The 22,364-nt window shown below is 40.0% G+C and overlaps 2 protein-coding genes across 2 annotated transcripts in view; both read right to left on the bottom strand.

Annotated features, from left to right (window-relative positions):
• The window catches only part of ltbp1 (latent transforming growth factor beta binding protein 1), a 110,554-nt gene extending 106,707 nt beyond the window's left edge, over positions 1–3,847 (bottom strand). The window contains exon 1 of the mRNA XM_059359052.1: positions 3,014–3,847. Coding sequence (XP_059215035.1) covers positions 3,014–3,369 — 356 coding nt within the window. The 5' untranslated portion in view covers positions 3,370–3,847. The remainder of the gene's footprint in view (positions 1–3,013) is intronic.
• A 6,167-nt stretch (positions 3,848–10,014) lies between these two features.
• Positions 10,015–22,364, bottom strand: part of ttc27 (tetratricopeptide repeat domain 27) — a 67,330-nt gene continuing 54,980 nt past the window's right edge. Inside the window, exons 15-20 of the mRNA XM_059359053.1 lie at positions 22,034–22,086; positions 20,465–20,630; positions 17,776–17,973; positions 16,808–16,919; positions 11,723–11,823; positions 10,015–10,346 (exon numbers count right to left, since the gene is read on the bottom strand). Coding sequence (XP_059215036.1) covers positions 10,221–10,346; positions 11,723–11,823; positions 16,808–16,919; positions 17,776–17,973; positions 20,465–20,630; positions 22,034–22,086 — 756 coding nt within the window. The 3' untranslated portion in view covers positions 10,015–10,220. The remainder of the gene's footprint in view (positions 10,347–11,722; positions 11,824–16,807; positions 16,920–17,775; positions 17,974–20,464; positions 20,631–22,033; positions 22,087–22,364) is intronic.

Genomic DNA, 22,364 nt, shown 5'->3' with positions numbered 1-22,364 from the left:
AGGGCAAGACAGGTATATTGGTCTGCTGATATTATCGGCCAGTATTTGTCTATCAGGTCAAATGTTCAATTTGCTTAAATTTAACCCAAGTTGACCTTTTTAGGCATAGCCAATCACTTGAGGTTAGAGAAACAGGCTTGTAACATGTTGTTAGAATCCCAGGACTGACTGGTCAAGGACTGAAGTGCCCTTGAGCAAGGCACCTAACCTCCCACTGCTCCCCGGGCGCAGAAATGTGCTACCTAGCATGCTCCTAGCATGGTGTTCTCACTGGTTTTTAAAGGATGGGTTAAATGCAGAGGACAATTACACTGCTCGCTGTTTAAGTGTGCGTGTGTGTGTTTGTGTGTGTGTGTGTGTGTGTGTGTGTGTGTGTGTGTGCAAAACTGAATCTAAATCTTAATCTAGTTTGAACTGAAAGATGGATGACAAGTGTACTACTTGTGCTTCTGAATTTCAAGAGCTGTACAGTAATAATTTGGCCTTGTTTCAGGGCCAGACAAAAAAAACAATGGCAAAATATTAGCATGCATTACATGCAGATGCACCAGGTTTGTTACAAAAACACTGTTTAGTACAGGCCTGCCTTAATGGGGATTTATAAAAACAAGGTTGATTAGAGAATGTGCACAGTTGTACGGAAACTTTGACCCATATGCACAAGCATTTTGGAGTTCCTGACATCACCGCCGTGGCGGACTATAAATCACTGTCTGTCACTTTGTAAGTCATTCAAAGATGAGAAGAAAAAAGTTTTTGTCATAAAAACCCCACTCAGTTTGCAAAACTATTTTGCTTTGTTTAGTGATAATTTTTTGGATTCAACCCTAACCCTAACCCCCCACCCACCTAACTGTGGTGTGCCGTTCCTTTACGACAGTTAACTAACTGCTTTATTTGTTGTGTGCAATACCCCTCTGTTGTACTGCCTTGCATTTTGCAACCATTTTTGCAGACAATTGGAGCTAGAGGTGTTCATTTTATTATAGGTATTATTTTGACTGACAGCCGGCAATCGTTAACCGATCATTAACCGTTAACCGACAAGATGAATATGAAACATAGAATATTTTGGTTGCATTTTTCAGACCTCAAAATACAGTAAACAAGCAAGTAGTCAGGTGGCTTACGACCAGATTTGAGAAGAATGGGGACAAGCCAGACAAAAGCATCAAAACTTTTTCACATGCTCTCTATCACTATAGGTTTCAATTTTTGGTTGGAGCCACTTCATCAAGATTGCAAATCAGAGATGGCAGCCATATAAAATCTATGAGGACCAATATATCTTCCAAGCCACTTAGAAGTTCAGTCTTGGTGTCAAAATCTACATTTGGTGGGTCAAGGAATCATTTAAAGCTATTCAGAATATCACTGGATGACTCAATGTAAATAATTTGTTGATCAAGATCTGACATGAGATGAAAGCGTACCCTTGATTTTTTTGAGCAGTGTACATGGCAGCTATTCCGCACTCTCCCGTGAACATAGATTCCAAACATTTTCAGCTCAGGATTCCCTGCTGCAGCACTTGAAGACCTACCAGTCTGAGTGAAAATGAACATATCTATTTGATCAAATAATCATCTAGTGATATTCTCAATAGCTTTAAATGATTCCTTGACCCAGAAAATTTTGATTTTGACACCAAGATTGACCTTCTAAGTGGCTTGGAAGATATAGCATTTCTCATAGACTTTATATGGCTGCCATCTCTGAACCGCAATCTTGATGAAGTGGCTCCTACCAAAAATTGAAACCTATGGTGATAGAGAGCATGTGGAAAAAATCTGGTGCTTTTGTCCAGCCAGTCCCCTTTATTTGGCTAAGCTGCCTGACTAAAGTAATCAGTACAGTGAACAGCCTGTCTACTGTTTTTTCAGTACGTTTTATTCAGAAATAGCAACAGGTCAACATGACCCCTATGCAGACCCTCAACTTGCTAGAGTGATCAGCCTCCAGGTCTGCCTCTGGGTGATCTTGTTGAGGGAATTGCCCTGGTTGTGTCATACAACTCCAGCCTGGCTAGCAGCCACTGTCTCATCATCTCTGCCCCGTAGAGCCAGCTGTGTCTCACGAAGTGGCTCAAGTCGCCCTCATGAGTTGTATTTAATAAATATAACATATCCAGCCTGGCTTGCAATGAATGATGGTGAACAACAACTTCAGGACATCATCCTTAGCCTACCAGATCAGTAACAATAATGTTAATGTTACTGCTTCACTTACTGACTTTCCTTTAAAATAAAACAGCTGTTGATATTTCTTTAAATCGTCAAATTATTTACAGAGCATTTATCTGTAATTCAGTTACGGTAGAAAAATATGTATGTGTTGCGTTCCATGTTAATTTAAGTGATGCTCCTTTTCAGTAGATAGCAACAGTGCTCCTAGTGGAAAGGTTGGTCTGGAACCCTGGGTGTACTTAAACTACACTTATGGCACTTATGGCAACATGCTGTCTGGCAATGATTTACAGTTTCAATTACATTCCACTTTTAAATACTTTAGATGGAAATGGGGGATTCAGAGAAGTTACTAGTTTACAAGGCTGGTATGTATGTGTTTTTGAGGATGGAATAGCTGAACCGTAGTGCAATTAACTAGAAAATAAAGTCAACATTAATGTAACTCACTACCAAACATTTTATTTTACAGGTCAGTTTGATTCGCCCAGTTAATGTGCAAACACTCAAATCTGTTATTTCCAATTAGTGCCACTGAATAGTCAGCACCTGATTTGACCTGAACTATAGTACATTTCATGTTCTTGAGTATACTGAGAATAAAATGATGTCCGTGTCATTAAGCTGTAAAAGTATAGCATATATCACACCAGTGCCCAACTGGTGAAATGTAGCCTACTTTTGAGATACTTACCTAAAAGTGTCTTCCTTGCTTGGTTTACGATAAAAGTGATAAAGTCAAGACATGACAGGAAGTCATTAAATTCGATCTCATTCTCCCACAAGCCTACATTCCTACCTCCTGACACTAATCCAAAGTATCTTACCCAGACAACTTCAGGAGCTGCTTCTGCGCCTGTCCGCGCTGCCGGACGCTCGGCTGCTGCTGCTGGCTGAACTGCGGGGCTGAAGCCGCTTGGTTGCCCATTCTGCGGGTCCGGACCTGAGCGTCGAGGTTGGCTGTGAGCTCCACGTTGTACGTGTGCGGCTGCCCTGCCGCGCCATGACGCGTCGATATGGAGCTAACTCGCACTTGGCCGTCTGCTCCGGCCGACCCCGGCCCGGGCTGGAGCACGTACAGCCTCCTGAAGCCGCTCTGGCTCTGGGGCTCCTTCGCTGACACACATACCGGGGGAAAAAACAAACCGAACGAAAATAAGAGGCCCAAACTGATCGAAGCCATATCCAAACCAAACAGCAACTTAAAAAACACTTAGGGCAAAAAGGGGTCCAGCTATTTTCGGCTCCTTGAAACACTCCTTTCACCTCTTATGAGTAAGGAAAACGATTGTTTCCTGACCGTATTCCTGTACGCACCTCCAGCCCGGTATGGGAGTACACCAAACAAGCTATCGGTACCCAAGAAAACCGCTGGCTTCCCTTCGTGGAATAATAATGTAAATAAAGGGCATTTAGTGTAAAACGTCCTTCGGGTGTGGAAGTGAATGTAGCTCCGGATTCTGTCTCCCTGCACCATGGAGGGCCTCTGCGCTGCTGCGTCTTCCTCTAAACAGGATTTTACTTGGTCCGCCGTCAGAAGAGCCTGAGCCTCCAGTAAAGTTTCTCTGTTGGAGGTGAACACAGTGAGCAGCCAGCCTCCAGACGTGACGTCGCGAGGGGGGAGAGTTTCTTGGGGCCCAAGGGTGTCAGGGGGAACCCAAACCAAAGCCCCCGCCCACACACACGCTTACTGACTGACCCACCCCAACACCAACTCACCACCACACACGTTTCTATGAATTGACTTTTAATTTAAATGTGAAAACTGTATGATATATAAACAGACTGTGTTTAGTAGCACTGATCCCTGAGCAGGTTGGAGTGATCACACAGCTATGGAAGCTGAGATCAGCAAATATTTACTAATGTTATTATGGAGCTAAAACAGTGAGAATAATAATAATAATAATAATAATAATAATAATAATAATAATAATAATAATGCATTTTATTTATATTATATTTATTATTTAAATACTCTCAAGGTCACCTTACAATAAACAATTAAAAATAAAACAATAATAATAAAAACAGCAATGGCAGTAAATATAAACAACAGTAAAACAATTATACATAAGAACAATAATGACAGTAATAATAAACAACACTAAAACAGCACAGACAAAAATTGGCAACATTAATAAAATGATGAATATATTAGGGTTAGGCTAGTCTAAACATGTGCGTTTTGAGATGTGACTTGAAGGTTGACAGTGTTGTTAGAGAGAGGATGTACTGAGGGAGTTTGTTCCAGAGTTGAGGGGCAGAGCAGCTAAAATATCTTAGTCCCATTGTGGCTGAATGGGCAGAAGGCGTGAAGAGGAGTGAAGCAGAGGAGGTCCTGAGTCTACGGCAGGGTGTGTAGGTTTGAAGGAGCTCAGTGAGTTATGAGGGTGCAAGGTTGGGGATGGCTTTGAATGTGAGGAGCAGGATCTTGAAGTCAATATGGAGGTGCTGTGTGGATGGACTTCTGGAAATTACACGTGCGGCTGAATTTTGGCACGAGTCGGGATGTGACAAGGGCGTTGACCGGTATGGAGGTGCAATTATGGGAGATAGGTGGGCGAAGGCGATTGATATTGTAAAGATGAAAGTATGCATAACGGGTGATTGATATTGGCAGTGAAGAGAGGGTGTTGTCTAGGATGACGCCCAGACTTTTGACCTGACGGGAGGGATGGACAGGGGTGTTATTATCAATGTGACCTGTATGCACCATGTGTTGAGGAAGAGGATGAGGAGTTGGTTGCAGTCAATTTGAAGAGTTTACAACACACACCAATGTAAACTGAGCTATTGCCTGTGACCATTCCAGTTTTTCCTCTGTACAATATTTTTGGTGTTCAAATATTTTTTGTAAAAGTAGCAAATCCACTTATTAAGTCACATTTTTGCCATTACAGGGAGGACGTGAACATTACACTACCTGATATTATTTCCAGCCTGTCACATCCCACTGATCATGAAAGAGTCAGCAGGTTCAACATCTCAAGGGCTAATATTTGGGATGGAGCAGTCAGAGGTATCAGGCATAGAACATAATCTGAAACCTGTGACATGCTGGTCAAATTTACTGATGCTGGTGTTTTCGAAGAAGGAATTGACACAGGTGGTCCAAGGCGAGAGTTTTTGACTCTACTAATGAAACTGAAAAGACTGGCCCATTTTTGATGGACCAGAAGGACATCGGTTCTTGGTCTACAATGCAAATGGTATGCCATCTATATCACATGACATATACTTTGTTCCTTGAACTATTTTTCAAAAACTTGAGTTTCATCTTAAAACATTACAGTGTATATAATACATTATATGTTTTGATTTTGCAATATGACTTTGTTCACAGCTGTTAGGGAGGATGATTACTAACTGGCAGGAAAGATAATTGCAGTGTCAATTGTGCATGGAGGTCCAGGACCCCATTTCCTGTTTTGTGATAGTGCAAGATTACACTATGCTATGTACAGAAACAATCAAAAGTTTGGACACACTTTACCATATACTTCAATGAGAGTAAGTCCAAACTTTTGACTGTAATTGAAATAATAAAAACAGACAAGGAGCTACAGTACATAGTTATTGACTTGAGTGTTTATATTCCTTTTTATGTTTTTCAGATTGAGAATGCTGCTCTGCAAGAATGTACCATGATACACAGCACAATGTTACAGACAGCAGGTTGTCTGAGACATGTGGCCACTGTTGAAGCAAAGAAAGAAATTGTGTCAGACTACCTCCACTGGCATATTATCAACTACCACTCATATCAACTATTACTCATCTGTAATTGACAGGTAAGATCATATTTGTAATGATGGGATTTTTGGGGGGACTTATGTAAGAATGCCTCATCGTCTTCCTCTTTGGTTTATACAAGCATGTATATCTGAAGTATAGCTGATATTTGATATCTATCTCTCCTTTCCCTGTCTTGTGGCAGTCTAAAAGTGCTCAAGCCACCCTGCCCTCTGTGTCTGTGCAAAGCAAGACATGGGATTCTTTAGATCAGTTATGTTCAACACACAACCAATTTTCAAATGTATATTTGTTTAGGTGGATGGTAATTTTAGAGAATATAAATGTGATTGTCACTACACAAAAATGAAACAATGTTTGTGTTTACTCTTTAGATTCAAAGTTGGTCTTTCAGCCCTTCAGTTTTTCCACTGCACTACAGCAACACCCTGCTTTGTTGTCCCCTGTCCTGACCCACTCTGAAAAGGGGCTAACTGCTCTTGAACTTAACTTACCTCTGAAGTTTTTCCTGCTGAGTATTTTTGTGCAATAGCAGAGTCCGGGAACATGTCACCTACACACTTGTTGAAGTCATCGTGGAAGGATGTTGTTTTTGGCACACAGCATTGCCATTTTACCTCTGCATTTGTGACCTGGTCTGTGGCATTTCTCGTCACAAATGCTAACATCACCTAGGCATGTGTGCCTCAAGCCCGCGCTTGTGCTTGGTGGATTTCTCAAGCTGACTTACATCGTTCCTTCCCCCGTGTGAGATGCTAAAGTCGCAGTTAAAACGCATGACTGTCGACCCCTTCAGAAAAGTAAATTTGCTGTCCAATTGATTACGGTATTTACATGAGGTTATTTTGGCAGGAGTGCCTTCTTTGTCGTGGCGTCCATCATCCATCTCTTTTTTTCCTCTCTCATTTGCACTTCTTGACATTACACACTAACCTCGCGACAACTGCCACCTACAGTACCTGTAGTAGGCTACTGCAGATGGCAGTTATTGCAAGGCTAGTGACAGAGCTCAGATTGGGAATGATTTGTTTTGTTTTTTTACTACGCCCGGTTAAAATGCGGGAGATTTACAAGAACATACTAACACGGGAGGACGGCGGGAAAGAAGGGTAAAATACGGGACTTTTCCGGCCTAAACAGGATACTTGACAGGTATGATACCATGTAAACTTGACATCATGTCCACGATTACATTGTACGAGTGTCCCTCATTCAAATATTGTGTGCCATATTGCAGCATATATGGTCTTTCCGTCTGATCCGTGTCCTTTAAAAATTCCAGAGACCGTCCACACGAAATGCAAAAGTAACAGAATCAAATGGTTTCTACATAATGGGCAAAACATCATTAACCTCCACACAAACCACACAACACTACTCGCTCCGTACAGTATTTTCAAAACAAACCACTCACTCAATCACTTCCGGGTCAGATCCGGCTTTTGGTACATTCCCTGTCCGGTGGATTTTGTCTTTGTAAATTTATTTCAGAGCTTGTAAATTTGTTTCAGAGTTTATAAAAGTGTTTCAGAGTTTGTAAATTAGTTTCAGAGTTTGTAAAAGTGTTTTGAATTTTGTAAATTTGTTTTTCTAAAATGTAAATTTGTTTGAGCATTTGTAAAAGTGTTTCAGTTTTTGTAATTTTGTTTTGCACTTACCAGCCACTGTAGCATGTAGCCTAGCTTGTTAGCCTCAGTAGCCTCAGGTTAGGTGGGCGTGTTTCGGCCGCCTCAGCTGCAGCTCTCTGCCCATTTTTGGATTATCCGGGGAGTTGGGTGGAGTCAGCTTTTCAAAAATGGCGACTGTGGGAACGCCCACAAAGCTTAATTTGCGCTCTTCAGAACCAGGCGGCAACCTCCGTGTCTGAGCAGGGAAGCAAACCAGGAAGTGCCTTAAGCTGCATTATACCGAAAATTCCAGCAGGGAGCACTAAGTTTGGCTGCAAAAAAATTCTGTCCATTCATTTCAATGCAAAATGAGAAAATTTCTCACTTGATTTATTACCTCAGAAGTTTTTTAGGAAACACTATAGTCTCAATCACTAGTAAAAAATTTCTTCAAGACAATTTGATGTTGATAGTTCTAATAATGGCCCCATTTAGAAAAAAAATAGAAGATAAAGAATCGTATGATTTGGGGCGTGGCTACCTTTGATTGACAGGTCACTAACAAGGCGAGCCGTCATCAAAAGAGAAGCAGAACAATGCGTATCCATGGTAATATATCTATATAAAGTTATATATAACATTATATAGATATAAAAAAGGATGTTTAGCATTTTGGTCTCATAACTTTGACCCCTTCACTGTATATTCACTTGACAATGACAGTTTATTTGAATGTTTTGTTCAGTAAAAATGTCTTGTTCAGCATTTGGTTGGGCCATAGACTGTATATAAATACTAACAGACACTACAAGGAGTCACTGCTCAGTTTTCTGAGGTAAGTAACGTACATTTTGTAACATCCTAGTTAATGCTCCAGTTAATGCTAACATGAATTAGCAGCGGCTTCTCTCAGTCAGGTTGAGGTGTAGAGAGGCGTGTAGTCTGTGATCAGATCCCTCTCGCTCCTCAACAGTCCAAATATGGTCCGCTCCCCGTATTGGAAACAAGATGGCGATGCAATATGGTGACGAGTGTAACGCTGAACTCGACAGTCCACAAACCAATGGGTGACGTCACGGTGACTACATCTATTATTTATAGTCTATGGTTTTAACCTACCAATGGAAGACTGTCAAACCAAGCCACGATGCAAAATGTGAGGACAGATTTGATAAAACACTGTTAAAACAAAGTCATTAAAACATTGCACACACTGACTTCATTTTTCTTAAAAAGAAAAGCCTCTACTGGACCTTTTTTCAAACGGTATCAGTGTTTGGTTCAAAACATTATGTACCATCAATCATGGTTCCCAAGTATTTATAATGAGAAACAATCTCAACATCCTTCTCCTGAAGGACAGTATGTGAAATGTTGGGCCAAAGCCTACAAAAAAATCAATAATCATATATTTAGTCACCGACACATAAATTGATAAATAAAACTCTTTGCACCAAGCAATGAAGTCATCAACTACAGCACCAAGCCCAACCTCATCCTTAATTAAAAGACTCACAATGAACAAACAGTTGCTGACTACTGGCTTTTGTAACAAGTTAAATACAGCCTCCACACACACATTTTTTTCACACATTCACTAACCATTTAGAACAGCTCTGGGCACCTGATTAATTGCATACTTCTGGGTAATTTAAAAGGAAATTAACTAAGTGTATTTTTTTTTTCCTTCATTTTTTTGGTGCACATAAACACCACAGAAACTAAAAATCCATTGTGCACAGACACTTACTATTTGGTGCTTATTAGAAACAGCACTTGTTTTGCCACATGTACCAGTTCCTCTTTGTTCAGTTCATACAAGTACAACAGTAAAGACAATGGCAACAACTTTTTCTTTTAAATTTTGTTGGCCTGCTTACTTTTCTGCTGCCTCCACTATGTGTGCACTGATGACAGTAAGTTTGTCACATCTGGACTTTTAATGGAGTTTAACAGAAATGGACACACTGAATACTTAGTTGGTTGAAGTTCATTGACTGGCTTGCTCTTTACTGTTCACTCATTTTACCAGTTTAAAACACATTCTAGTATACCTTCTCATAATTACATGTTGGTCAGTCCTGTTATTGTTGTGAAGCTGATTTGCTGTTATGTACAGGTGTATGTTAGTGGGAGAGGAGAAGAAGAATAAAACCTGAAGAGCAGCACAGTGCATGATTCTTCAGCTTCTGATTGTTCCTTTTTGTTGAGTAGGATACCACACACAGAGGCAACTATAAAAATGATAAAAACACATTACATTAAACGAACGGTAAATACTATATGTATAAAGTTACCTGGGAAAAGTGAAGTAACTAACTAAAGGATAAAAAGATGTAATGTGCTCACTGGAGGATAAGATTACTGTACAGGAAGTGACATAATGGATGGTAAAATGGATAAGTATATATATATATGTCCCTGAATTCATGCATCACATGCAACAGAAAAAATAAATGCAAGCATTCAACATTTGAAATGTTTTATTATTTAATGTCACCGTTTATATTCCAATGTGGATATCGAGATATAAAAACATCACAATTTCAAAGTGAGACCTTTGCTAATTTTATTCAATGTTGTGTTGCCACATGTAAAACTCTTGATTTAAAGGCATTCAACAATACACAAGCCTTTTGACTGCAGCGGGGTCAGTTTCCTTGGAGGACGGTCACTGTGATCTCTCACGCAGCTTACCACTCAGCTCCTCCAGCTGTGTGAGGAGTTGTTCCAGGGCAGTGACAACATCCTGCAGTTCAGTGTGGATCTGACCTGTGGGTGCATCTGTGTGAATTTGCTGGAAGAGAGTAACGCAGAGGTAAAAGATTAAAAAGGGTGCAATGCACTGAAGGGTCTCATTGTTAACCTTATGAGTATTTCACTAATAAACAATGAAAGATTTAAATACAATATGGTGCTAGTGATTTATTGCAAGGGCAGCAGCCGATAGGTCAACAGTAGTCACAAAGTGGTTACACCGTCTAAAAGCTGGGAACATGAAGATTAATTTTATTTCCTATTTAATTATAATTTGTTTAATTGAATAATTATATGTATCAGCTCTATCAACTTTCATTTAGTTAATCATACAATAATCATGGATTATTAATGTTTACATTTATTTGTACATTTTAACTGGGTCTCCTTACTGTTCTCTTTACTAAGAAACAGCGCCCCCAAAAATCTAAATATATGACATCACTATATTTTTATTTAGGACTGAGTTTACTAGCATTATTGTGATGTTACTTTTTTCCTGTGGAAGTGGTTTTACTGGCCGGTCTGGAACCGGGGACCTTTCCCCCGCTCATCTACTGCTTGGTGATTGTGTTACGTCACTGAGACTTGAGATAATATCAAACATGTTTGATATGATCCAAACCCAAGACTAGGAAAAGACTGATCTGAAACAGAGCAAATTACTACCTTAAACTTAACGATGGAGATGACGGGAGCAAAGAAGACTTTCAGTATTTAGTCGGGGACTGGGGAAATCGTTTGGTGTAAGCCCATCATTACATTACATTACATTACATGTCATTTAGCAGACGCTTTTGTCCAAAGCGACTTACAATAAGTGCATTCAGCCTGAAGGTACTAGACATAGACCACAGGAATCAAGTAAGTACATAACTTTAAGAGCTAACTGTCACCGCTAAAGGAGTGCTATATGTTAAAGAATCATAAAATGGTGGCTCTCCCATGGGCTCCCTGGCTCTGTTGGCCAATTTTTCCCACGCACATCATAATCCTTATATGTTGTAGTTGAATAGTAAATAATAGGCTAAATCCCTTAATTATACTTTTAAGCACATCACATATCTACATATATCACACCTACCTTATTCTACTTTGTTAATCTGTTCTGTACAACGACATCTATTTTACACCTGTCCGTCCTGGGAGGGGGTCCCCCACCCCTGTTGCCCTCCCTAAATAAAATTGAATTGAATTGAATTCTTTGCCCTGTGATTTTGTAACACGCTAGTGTTGATTCAAAGTACTCTGCGTTGGGCTCTTAACTTGAGCTTAACCCACCCATAGAAAAATTACTATGAATCATCAAGCAAGATTTCATCCTTGGATGAGCTGGGTGACGCGTGCTTGTAAATCTCCAACATTTGTGTTTGTTAAATGGTCGATTTGAAACCTGCTCAGACTGACGTACTGTACCTTGGCTTTACTGACTAGGCTCTTGAGGCTTAGGCGGGTGGAGGAGAGAGTCCGAAGAGCTTCAGTTGGATTACTCTTCTTCTGAGAGCAACTGATACTCACTGAGGAATAGAAAGAGAGATTCAGAGTCTGCTGCACTATTTTGTTTCTGTTGTGTTTTTCCTGGATTTGAAGTCAATATATTTCACTTCCTGGTATGTTTATACTGTATGACCTACCTGGTCATACAGCCATTAAATAACAACATTTTCCTACAAATCTGAGCTATTTGTACATTCCACTTCAACTCCACCACATTTTTGAACGCTCCAATCGTGCTCTGTTGCAGACCGAAACAACCGATCACAGGAAATGAACCAGAACACAGCGGATTGTGGGCTACCTGCGCAGGGATTTTGTGAGATGTACACAGAGCGACAGATGCAACATGACTGGGAGAGGACTGATCTGGATTTCCACTGCAGTCTGATGTTTTATTGACATCTAGGCCGAAGAACACATACAGGTGCATTCGGACTCAATGTTGCTTTGTTTATTTCCGTGTTACATATCCCACCGACAACTTTCCAACCAGTAACAAACAATACTTCTGCACCGCACCATTTCCTCATTTTTGCAAAATAGTTTCAGACATTAATGACAACCCACATCTAAACTAAATAAGGAATTCAACTCTACTTTATCAGGCAAAGAACCATATTTGGTAAGTTCAGCGGACATCCAAATGGGGTCCCCCGGCCTCTTAGCTGGGAGAAATCCATGTGGTTCTACAAGCACACGGATTTCTCCGAGCTAATCAGTGAAGGTCAGGCTACGTCCCAGATAGTGACTTCATGGCATCTGACCAATCAGCATAATAATAATAACAACTCAATTGACCTTGATTTGCCAGATAAAAATGAAATCTTTTGAAAAAAGTCACAAAAGCAAAAGCCATGTAATATCCTCCAAAAACACTTGGGTGGGTTGAAATTTTCAATTTCTAAGTGATTTAATGAGTGCCCTATAAAGGGCTACAGGTTTTTTTTTTGCATTCCTCTTTTCCATTCCTCTTCCATAAAAACTGAGGATTAGGGAAATTTGTACGATGATGGGTTGAAATGTGAAGGCTTTGTTTGAGACTCAATTCTTCATTCTTCTTCAAGACTTCATTTCACTTCATAAACAAGTATGTAAGAAAGGAAATACATGTATAATTGCATTTGTAACTCTGCCCTTGTGACCACCCTGGAACTCTTCGAACCATGCACGGTTCACATTTATTAACATAATTATTATTGATTATTAATTATAATCATATATCATATCATTTCATGTATATATCATATATCAATCATATCATGCTTGATACTAATGCCGGCGGGTGAGCCTGACGTTTTGGAAGCCTATCTGACCACATGTTATACACAGTGCCGGGTATTGCCGGTGCTGCCGGTCGCTTCTGAAGTACTTTTATGTTGTCATCACCTTGGCAACGCAGCAGCTGCATCATAATAAACATCTTCTTCATGTAATAACTGCGCCACCCTGTGGCTTAACATCAGCACTGAAGCCATAACTTCACAAATCCTCATTTCCAATGATTATTATGTTTATGATGTGTGTGAGGTTGTCGTTGCAGCTGCTGCCCGTTCATCACTATGCTGACAAGTTGCCAGTGACAACGCGTTGCCATGGTGATAAGATAAACAATGTAAAAGTACTTCAGAAGCGATCAGCAGCACCGGTGACCAGGCTCCGCCGGTCAACTTCTGCCCGGCGCTGTGTATAATATGTGGCTTTCCCAAACATCAGGCTCACCCGCCGGCATTAGTTCTGATTATGATTAATAATCAATAATAATTATGTTAATAAATGTGAACCGTGCATGGTTCAGAGAACAGTAGCCTATACTAGTGTATGATGATACTTTCCCCCTCTTTTTTATGCTTGATAATAAGTATTTATTAATACAGGACTTTTATTTTGTCACGCAGTGTTGACATACTAATATTAATACCATCCTCATTTTTATTTCCCAGTGTCTCAAACCGAGAAGGTAGTAGTAGCAGATTAACTGCGATAGCGCCATCATTGCCACTGAGAGAGTATTTACAGACGTTTCCTTTTTCTTTGTCTTACGAGGATCTCATAATTACGAGATCAGGATCTCGTAATTATGAGATCAGGATCTCGTAATTACGAGAAAAGGTGTCTATTTTTTTTTTTATCCAGTGAATGCAATGCGCTTCCGTACACAAGCTCTCCCATCAGAGCTCTATAAAGGCTGTACACAATACAACAGTAAAGACAAAACATGCGTATCAGCTCTATCGCACGGCACAATAAATCATTTTATTGCACAAAGTGCAGACTACAGATGAACCCAAACAGTAGATAAGATGTTAAGGAACAGCACAACATCAGACAGAATCCTCACATTAACGGCGATTGGTGTTTCAGTACCACGGACAGCTCATGCGTAACAGCACATGCGCATAGCCTACGGCAACAAGTTAGTGTGGAAACCATTAAGGACACAACACTGGCCTTTAATCTTTCTGTTGTCTCACGCCAGTGTTTACTTGTACTGTTTAAGGTTGAGCCGCCAGCCGTTGTGAGAAATAAAGCACGACGCGGTGCGAGCCGCAAATATAACGACCACCCGTCAAGCAATCCATGTTTTACCAAGAGAGACCTATTACACAGTTTAGGCTGTTTCAGTCTACCTAAATGCAATTTAAGTACACGCCTCGGCTGATGCTTAATGAACTGTATGTCCAAGCGCATAAAATTACTCAAGAAGCATCCTTATTCATTGGACAGGTCCGCATGGCTACTTAATATTCAATTTGTACATTACAGCTGATGCATAATGAACTGTATGTCCAAGAGCGAACTGGGAACTGGCTGTGAGCGTCGCACTTTACTATTACTATTTTTAAGTAGCTGAAAGTATTTTAATTATCCCTTTCACCCTTGCTATCATTAAATATCAATTCGATATCATTCAGAGAGAGAGAGAGAGAGAGAGAGAGAGAGAGAGAGAGAGAGAGAGAGAGAGAGAGAGAGAGAGAGAGAGAGAGAGAGAGAGAGAGAGAGAGAGAGAGAGATTTCGTGAACAAGAAAATAAAAACGGGCCTGAAAATAATAGAAATATCCTGACAGCTCTGTTGGGGCTTGGAGTTCATCTATAAGTTCTGCTTTCACAATCCCGTGTGAAGACTCTGTGTAACAGCTGAACTGTTATAGGCGTACACGCGTTACACATACACACAGGTGTCCGCTACGTTCGCTCGTGGCAGTTTTCACCGGTCACCCATGTTATCTGGTGTACTCGCAATACGCGTGTCTGTACGCCTATGTAGAATTGTACAGTCACTGTCTTCATGTCATGTATTTGAGGCGTAGTTCACCCGTCACACAGCCGTCACGCAGGCGTATGCGCAACAACGCGTGTACAGCGTCTGCGTGACGCCTACGTGATGCCTGTCTGTCCACTGAAAGTGAATGGAATTTACACGCGCACGTTAGACGTTTGATGTCAGCGCATAGGCGCTGTACACGCGTTTTAGTATAGTGTGCTGGCATAAAATGCCGCACGCACGCACGCACCCTTCTCTTTTGTAATGTAGTTCTTATGTTATAGATGTGTGCTTTTATTTGCTTTATTTGTTTAGAATAAATACCTTTTGATTACGAATGCTGTCTATTTAATGTGTACATTATGAACGATATGCTGGCCTCTGCTGTGTCAAGAATTCATGATTCCTTCAACCACTATTAAATATTAATATGGTAATTTGATTATAATTATATTCATAATTAATAATCAGTGTTCCAAATTGATAGTTTATGAGACTGATTTAGGTGAATTGGCTATATTTTTCTGTTGTTACAGATGGTGCCCCAACGAGCTGACTTAGAGTAAATCAAGTCATATCATTTCTTATAATTAATAATTGTTTATGATAATTATTAATAATTCTTATAGCCATCCAACCACACTTTTGAACCGTGAGATCCACACAAGTGTTGCTCAGGTTCATTCCGGCATATTTGGTATCCTTATGGAAGGGATAGCATTTATGATAACGCCCTTTTATTAATATATTTGACGCCCTGTGCAAGGTCATCATTTATTCATAAAAGAGCTATCCTTAATCCCCAACATTTTTGGTGATCCTTGATGAAGGCAATTGGTATCTTTAAACAGATACCCCAACATAGTTGACGCCCCGGTGCGTAATTACAACAAGAACAATATCCACTGGTCTTATAAAACATAAACTGCAAAAAAAGGGTTACATTTCAATTTTAAAGATGAAAGTCATGTAACGTTATTCATAACTTAACTCACAACAACAACAGCTTACTTCGGAATTATTTGGGCTCTCTTCTGTTGTATATCCTGATGATCAGCTGTAGCCTATGGCTAATCAGCAGTTTTCTCCGGTGGAGTCCCAGGTTTGTGTCGCTGTGGAAACACCTGTCAGCAGCGCGTCATGTGTAAGTTACTTGATGCTTTCGTAAAATTGTTCAGCTTCCCGCGGTGTTGAGAAAAGGTGAATCTTGCCGCCGTGTAACACTCTAAGCCTGCAGGGGTTGTGTTGAAATCCACGGAAGGCGTTGATGTCAACAAATAGCTTCGTAACTGGGTTAAATCTGCATCGGATTCGAACAGTCTCTGCCGACAGAACCTGGACGAATGATATCTTGTCCCCCTCATGTATGATGTTTCGCTGCTTTGATTCGCGAAAGACAAGCTCCTTCTCCTTCTTAAGCTGTCTGTCGGGGTTTAGCCCCAGCCATCGTGTCATTTCATACAGTTAAAAAAAAACAACAACTATGTTCTTCTTTGTACTTTATTGATTCACATTTTTGTTAAAGTAACTGAATTTAGGCCTTGGTTTCTCCACTGGAAACACAGATGACGTCCTAAATTTCCTAAAAAGGTCTCGGTAACTGAAAAAAGGTGTTTAAGTATGTTCAATGAACTGCTAAATTAATGTTTATTATGATGGCGAAGAACCCCTCCAATTCTAGCTTTAATCCTGTCGAATCTGCACTGCAGTTATTGTGTCGACAGCTGAACAGTGCTCTCACCTTCACCCATATTGATGGCTCTGCTGATAACATCCTTGAAGAGGCCAGGGTCTTTCTCCCAGCCACCAGTCTGAACCCTGCAGTGATGGGCCTTGGACAAGAATTGCAGAGCCTGAAAAAACATACAATAATAACACCATTGAAATACGTGTTTACTAAGCGCGAGTGACGTCACTGATGACGTTTGAAGCCTCGCTGGTTCGGGGAATGGTTTGAGTGTTGGTGTCAGGTTGGTGTGATATATGAACATTTATAAAGCGCAATGGATCCCCGCAAAATTGAGTCCAGTACAGCACAGTGGCAAAAATATTCTTTCTTAATTAAAATGAATAAAGTCATCATCATCAGCCCAGTATTCATCAGCACAATCACAGTCTAATCTTTGGAAAACACTGCAATTGTTTTAACATAAACATCTCATGTCCTGTTGGATTTATTCAAACATTGATTGAAATCATACTGACACGTTTTTTACATTAATAGACTCTTACCATTACCCACACATTACTCAAAAAAAGATTATATGAATGAATGAATGAATTAATTAATTAATGAATGAACCACACAAAATCAATTTAAACTGTTCTTGGCAGTGATTATTCCCCTGCTGACACTGTGGCAGACAGACAAGAGGCCAATCACAAATAATTGAAATGACAGTGAAGGTTTTGACCAGCAGGGGGGTTGTGAGCACATGAAGGCTCGAGAGATTAACCTATTTTGAACCAATTGGATGAAAAGCTTCAAGGCTTCATGGGGCTTCATCTGGCCATCACTACTTATGTGCAACAGTGCCTTAGTCTGTCTTTTGGCCCTGGAGTTTAGATTATTGTTTGGTTCACCTGACTATGGTAAAAGCAGCATGGGGACACAACATGGTCTTGACATTTCATCTAATCATCAAATGAATTCAATCAGGTCAGAGACCTATGAAAGATAATTTACATATTAATATTATTGGGACCAACCTTTTCATTGTCCTCTGGATTGGAGCTTTGACCGCCTCCATATAGCAGGGCGTACTGCTGCCATATCTTACTGTCACTACTGTGGCGGGAACTGACTCGCCCCAGGAGCTCCTTCAGTTTGGACTGGAGAGTTACTGACTGCTCATCCCGTCTGTCCGGCAGGTTATCAACAACTGCTCTAACCAGGATCTCCAGAATCTGCCATAGAGAAGAATATATATGATGCATACATTGATTTTAAAATGTGACTCATGTAATGCAAAATTGTAGGGGTGTGATGAGATCTCGTGCCATGAGATCTCGCGAGATTAAAGTCGACGATATTTCTCGTTGCGTTAAAAATCAGTCTCGCAAGATTTGTGAGTTATCAAACTATTTGTGACCTGTGGGGGCAGTAAAATGAAAAGAAGAAGAGGAGGAGAAGGAGGGGAAGCAGCAAGCAGCCAGAATGACGTCGCAGTGGCTCGTAAAGAAGAGTAAGAACTAACGGAAGTGGCACAGTCCTCCTGCAGCAGTCTCTCCCAGCTGCAGAGCCGGAGTCTGCAAATTGCTAACAGGCTAACAGTTAGCTCTGTAGCAGTACAGTGTGTATGTGCTGCTGCTGCAGGAGGTGTTCACTTAGCGATTTGTTTGTTTACAAGTTAGCGATGCCGGTTAATTAAAGATTGCTATGTTTATGATAATTAGCCATGCTGGTTTGTTTTGATCAGCTGCTGATGTTGTGCAGTTAGCGACGGCAACCACAGTTGCATCTCCCGTGTTTAATCCGTCATGTTTGTGATCACGGATCACGGTCGAAACTGTTGCTAAGCGATTACCAAACGTCACCTTCCGGGTCTCATTAATCCCTCTGGGGGATTTTATTTTTTTATTTATCTTATTTTAACTTTTAGAAATTTCAGTTTTAGTTTCAATTTGTGGAAGAAGAAGTTTATTAAAAGCTCATGCTTACATCATGCATGTAAAGAGTTATAATAAAACATTTCAAAATGCATGTGCAACTCGGTTAAAAAAAGTCTGTTGTTCCAGTCATATATTTTGCCATTGTAGTTTTCTTAAAATCTCGTCTTGTCTCGTTCTCGTGAACCCAATATCACGTCTCGTCTCGTGAGCTTAGAGTATCGCCACACCCCTACTAAACTGCAAAATCATTTTTTGGATACCTTAAACGGTGACAAGCTATTTTGGGCACTTTAAAGGAACTGTTTAAAACTCCTCTTAGGGGATTCAACAAATCCATTTCAAATTTGGTAAGCAGGATCTCAAGACGCATAGCTAAATTGTAAAGCATTTGTGTTTTCATGGAACAGCGTTGCTTTGGAGAGTTGGGCAATTTGCATAGTGCGCCATGACACAGGAAGCTGTTGTAACTTGATTTTACATTGTCCAAACTGCTTTTTATTTCACATAAGTAGATAAGTTCCAGGCCTGAAGTCTTGTACACCCATATTGAATCATAGTCTTAATGCCACCTACAGGAAGTCAGTCTTTACAAAGATCATCCATTTTACATGAAATTGACATGATGTGGTCTACATATGATATACAGCAGCATGACATATAATTAGTATTAGTATTAGTAGTGTTCTCTAGTGCCACAAAGTGGACATAGGAAGTGCTATAAACCTTTTAAGTGATTTTAAGTTTTAAGTGATGCGGCAGCTCCTTGCTCCTCCACTTGACCACAGCTTAATAGTTACACTAGACTGTGCATTGTCTTTGATGGACAGGGTTGTAAAAAAATCCATCTTTATTTATTATTACTTGTCATTTTAATAGATCAAACTGTTTTTGACCGCAGTGAAAATGTTCATTTATAACCTATACTGCTACACTGCTGACTGGAGCAGTGATTTTCTTCCACACTGTATTTGTTTGGCTCCCTTTGATGCCACTTTTTAGGCTACCAAAAAAAACCATTTGGCTCTGTTGCAACTGGGACGTGAACCCTTTAATCTCTGGGAAATTCCTCTTCTTTTGGAATTAAAACTGCTCCAAATTTTTAATATTCACTGAAATTGTTTGAGTTTATAACAATAAATACATATATATACTTCTAATACTTTTTTACTGGATGTTTTACATTCTGTGTCAATTTTGCTGAACCAACATAAACCCCTGGTGCTGTGGATTTCTGTATCTGCTTAAAATATCTATTTTGTTCCCTATGTGTTATTTGTAAATGTGCACTTTACTAATAAAAGTGACTTAAAAAATAAGAAAGAAAATAGATTCCTCTTCTTGTCTGTATTGCATCTTTCAATGTCAAAAACTCTAGGGACGAGGTCTCTAAACCAAGTATATATTAGGGCCTGAAACTTCCCCGTTGTTTCCAGCCGCGACATTTATCAATGTCCGATCATTCTTACACTGCGATTGGTGAGATACAAACGTTTCATGAATCACACGTGAACCGTGTCAAAAGACGATTTCTGTGATTGGATCTGTGCTGGTTTCATTGTCATTTTTTACCATCTACATAAGCCACCATTAGAAAGAACCACATATTTACACCTGTAACCTGTGGCTGGGCGATACATCAATATAAAAAAATATATCAATATATTTTTAAATGTGATATGGAATTACACCATATCGCATATATCGATATAGTTCAGTTCAACATTAAATATATTAAAACTGTCAGAGAGTAGAGTGTAATGTCAGCCAAGATAAAAAAGTCCTTTACCTCAATGTCTTTGTAGTTTTCTCTGAGGTCCATCAGGCGATGATAGGCCTTGATGGCTTCAGCAAACTCCCCAATGTCAGTGCTCACAGCAATAAAGTTCTCCCAGATCTGCCAGTGTTCGTAGTTACATTTAAGGGCTTCCTGCAGGGTACGAAAGGCTTTATCTCTGCAGGTGAGGGTGACAGAAAGAAAAAAGTTAGCAATGATTTTACGTACTAAAACATCAATTTGCACTTTAAGTGATATTTCAACATTTGAGAAAAATTGAAGAATTTAGACTTTTTCTAATAAAACCAATATCCTCTCTAACACAACCAACAACCTGCAGCATGTTATTTTTGCCCTTTTTTTCTTTTGCCATATGGTTTCCAGTGTAGTGAAAGACTTGGGATTGTGTTTATGTCTGTTCTGAGCACATGGACAATCCAGGCCCATCCACATCCCTTGAGTATGGAGTGTATATCATCTTGTTGGGTGATTTCGAGAATGCTATTATTTGAAATAGTCTTTGGCCAGAATATACACAAGATCCTATGTACGCATTATGTTTGTCATGCGGATAGTTTCCTGTTAGTAGTGTAGATAGTCTACAGCCTTTGTAGATCTTGTAGAGTTTGGTTTTGGTGCATGAGTTGTTTCATTCTTACAAAGGAAGTACATGCTTAATTGAACAGATTTTGAATATCTTGGCTTGTACCTCAACACCATGAATATATTTTATTGGAACAGGTGTTTAATAAAAATTAAGTTACTCATACAAATGGTCTTTTGTTCTGTACACTTTGAGGTGTTTCTTTATTTGCTTGTTTTCTATCCATGAAGCCTTTTTTTTTCACCTACTTAATGTGTTCAAATTAGTGGATCTGCATGCATCCATCTATAAAAGCAAGATCTGTCTGTCTGTCTGTCTGTCTGTCTGTCTGTCTGTCTGTCTGTCTGTCTGTCTGTCTGTCTGTCTGTCTGTCTGTCTGTCTGTCTGTCTGTCTGTCTGTCTGTCTGTCTGTCTGTCTGTCTGTCTGTCTGTCTGTCTGTCTGTCTGTCTGTCTGTCTGTCTGTCTGTCTGTCTGTCTGTCTGTCTGTCTGTCTGTCTGTCTGTCTGTCTGTCTTCCTTCACACACAACCTCATTTGGCCATAAATGAAAAATCTACTTAATCTCCCCCTATACCAATACATACTCCCTACGGGCACTGTATTAGTTTAATTGAATTACAGCGGGGGGTTTCTTTAAAAAAAAAAAAAAAAACCTGCATTTTGCATTGAAGACATTTTCTTCATGTAATTCTTTTGGCATGTTCTGCAGTTTCTATAAAAAGTTTTTAGCTAAGCTCACATTTTCTCCATCGATGATGTTAGGATGTCATCATGTCACCAAAAGAAAAAAGAAGAAGTGCATAATCCATAGAAATGCAGCAGCCTCACTTCAGGCCTACTAGTAAATTCCAGAGCTTAACCAACACGGTCCAACCTTTCTTTCAACAAAAGGAGTCCAGGATAGACTTGAACACACCTTGGATCCAGAGACCCTTGTGCAAACAAGCAATACACACCACATTCATTCTTCTACTCACTTCTTTTGAAGGCGAATATAGGCTGTAGAGAGGTTATTCCACGCTTCTGAATTCTGGAGGGGGGGGGGGGTAAAGGAGATAGTGAGAAGGAGTTGTCATTGATAAACAGATTGACACAGCAGCCACTGCTGAGACACTTTTTGTAGTGTTCATTGTATGGTATTTGGGACATGCCCTTCCTTGTACAGGAATTGACTCCTGCTGAAGCTCCGCCCATCCAAAAATTCTGCCTCCTCTTCTGCTGAGCAAGAATCTTGATTTGAGTTGCACCCAGTCCAAGGGTGTCGAGAGCCTATTAAAGGATGCTGCAGCTAGAAAATCAGCGGCTGAC

This window comes from Centropristis striata, chromosome 20, assembly GCF_030273125.1.
Source record: "Centropristis striata isolate RG_2023a ecotype Rhode Island chromosome 20, C.striata_1.0, whole genome shotgun sequence".
NCBI classification, from domain to species: Eukaryota; Metazoa; Chordata; class Actinopteri; order Perciformes; family Serranidae; genus Centropristis; species Centropristis striata.
Note: the sequence above shows the minus strand (reverse complement) of the source record. Positions and strands in the feature narration are given on the sequence as shown.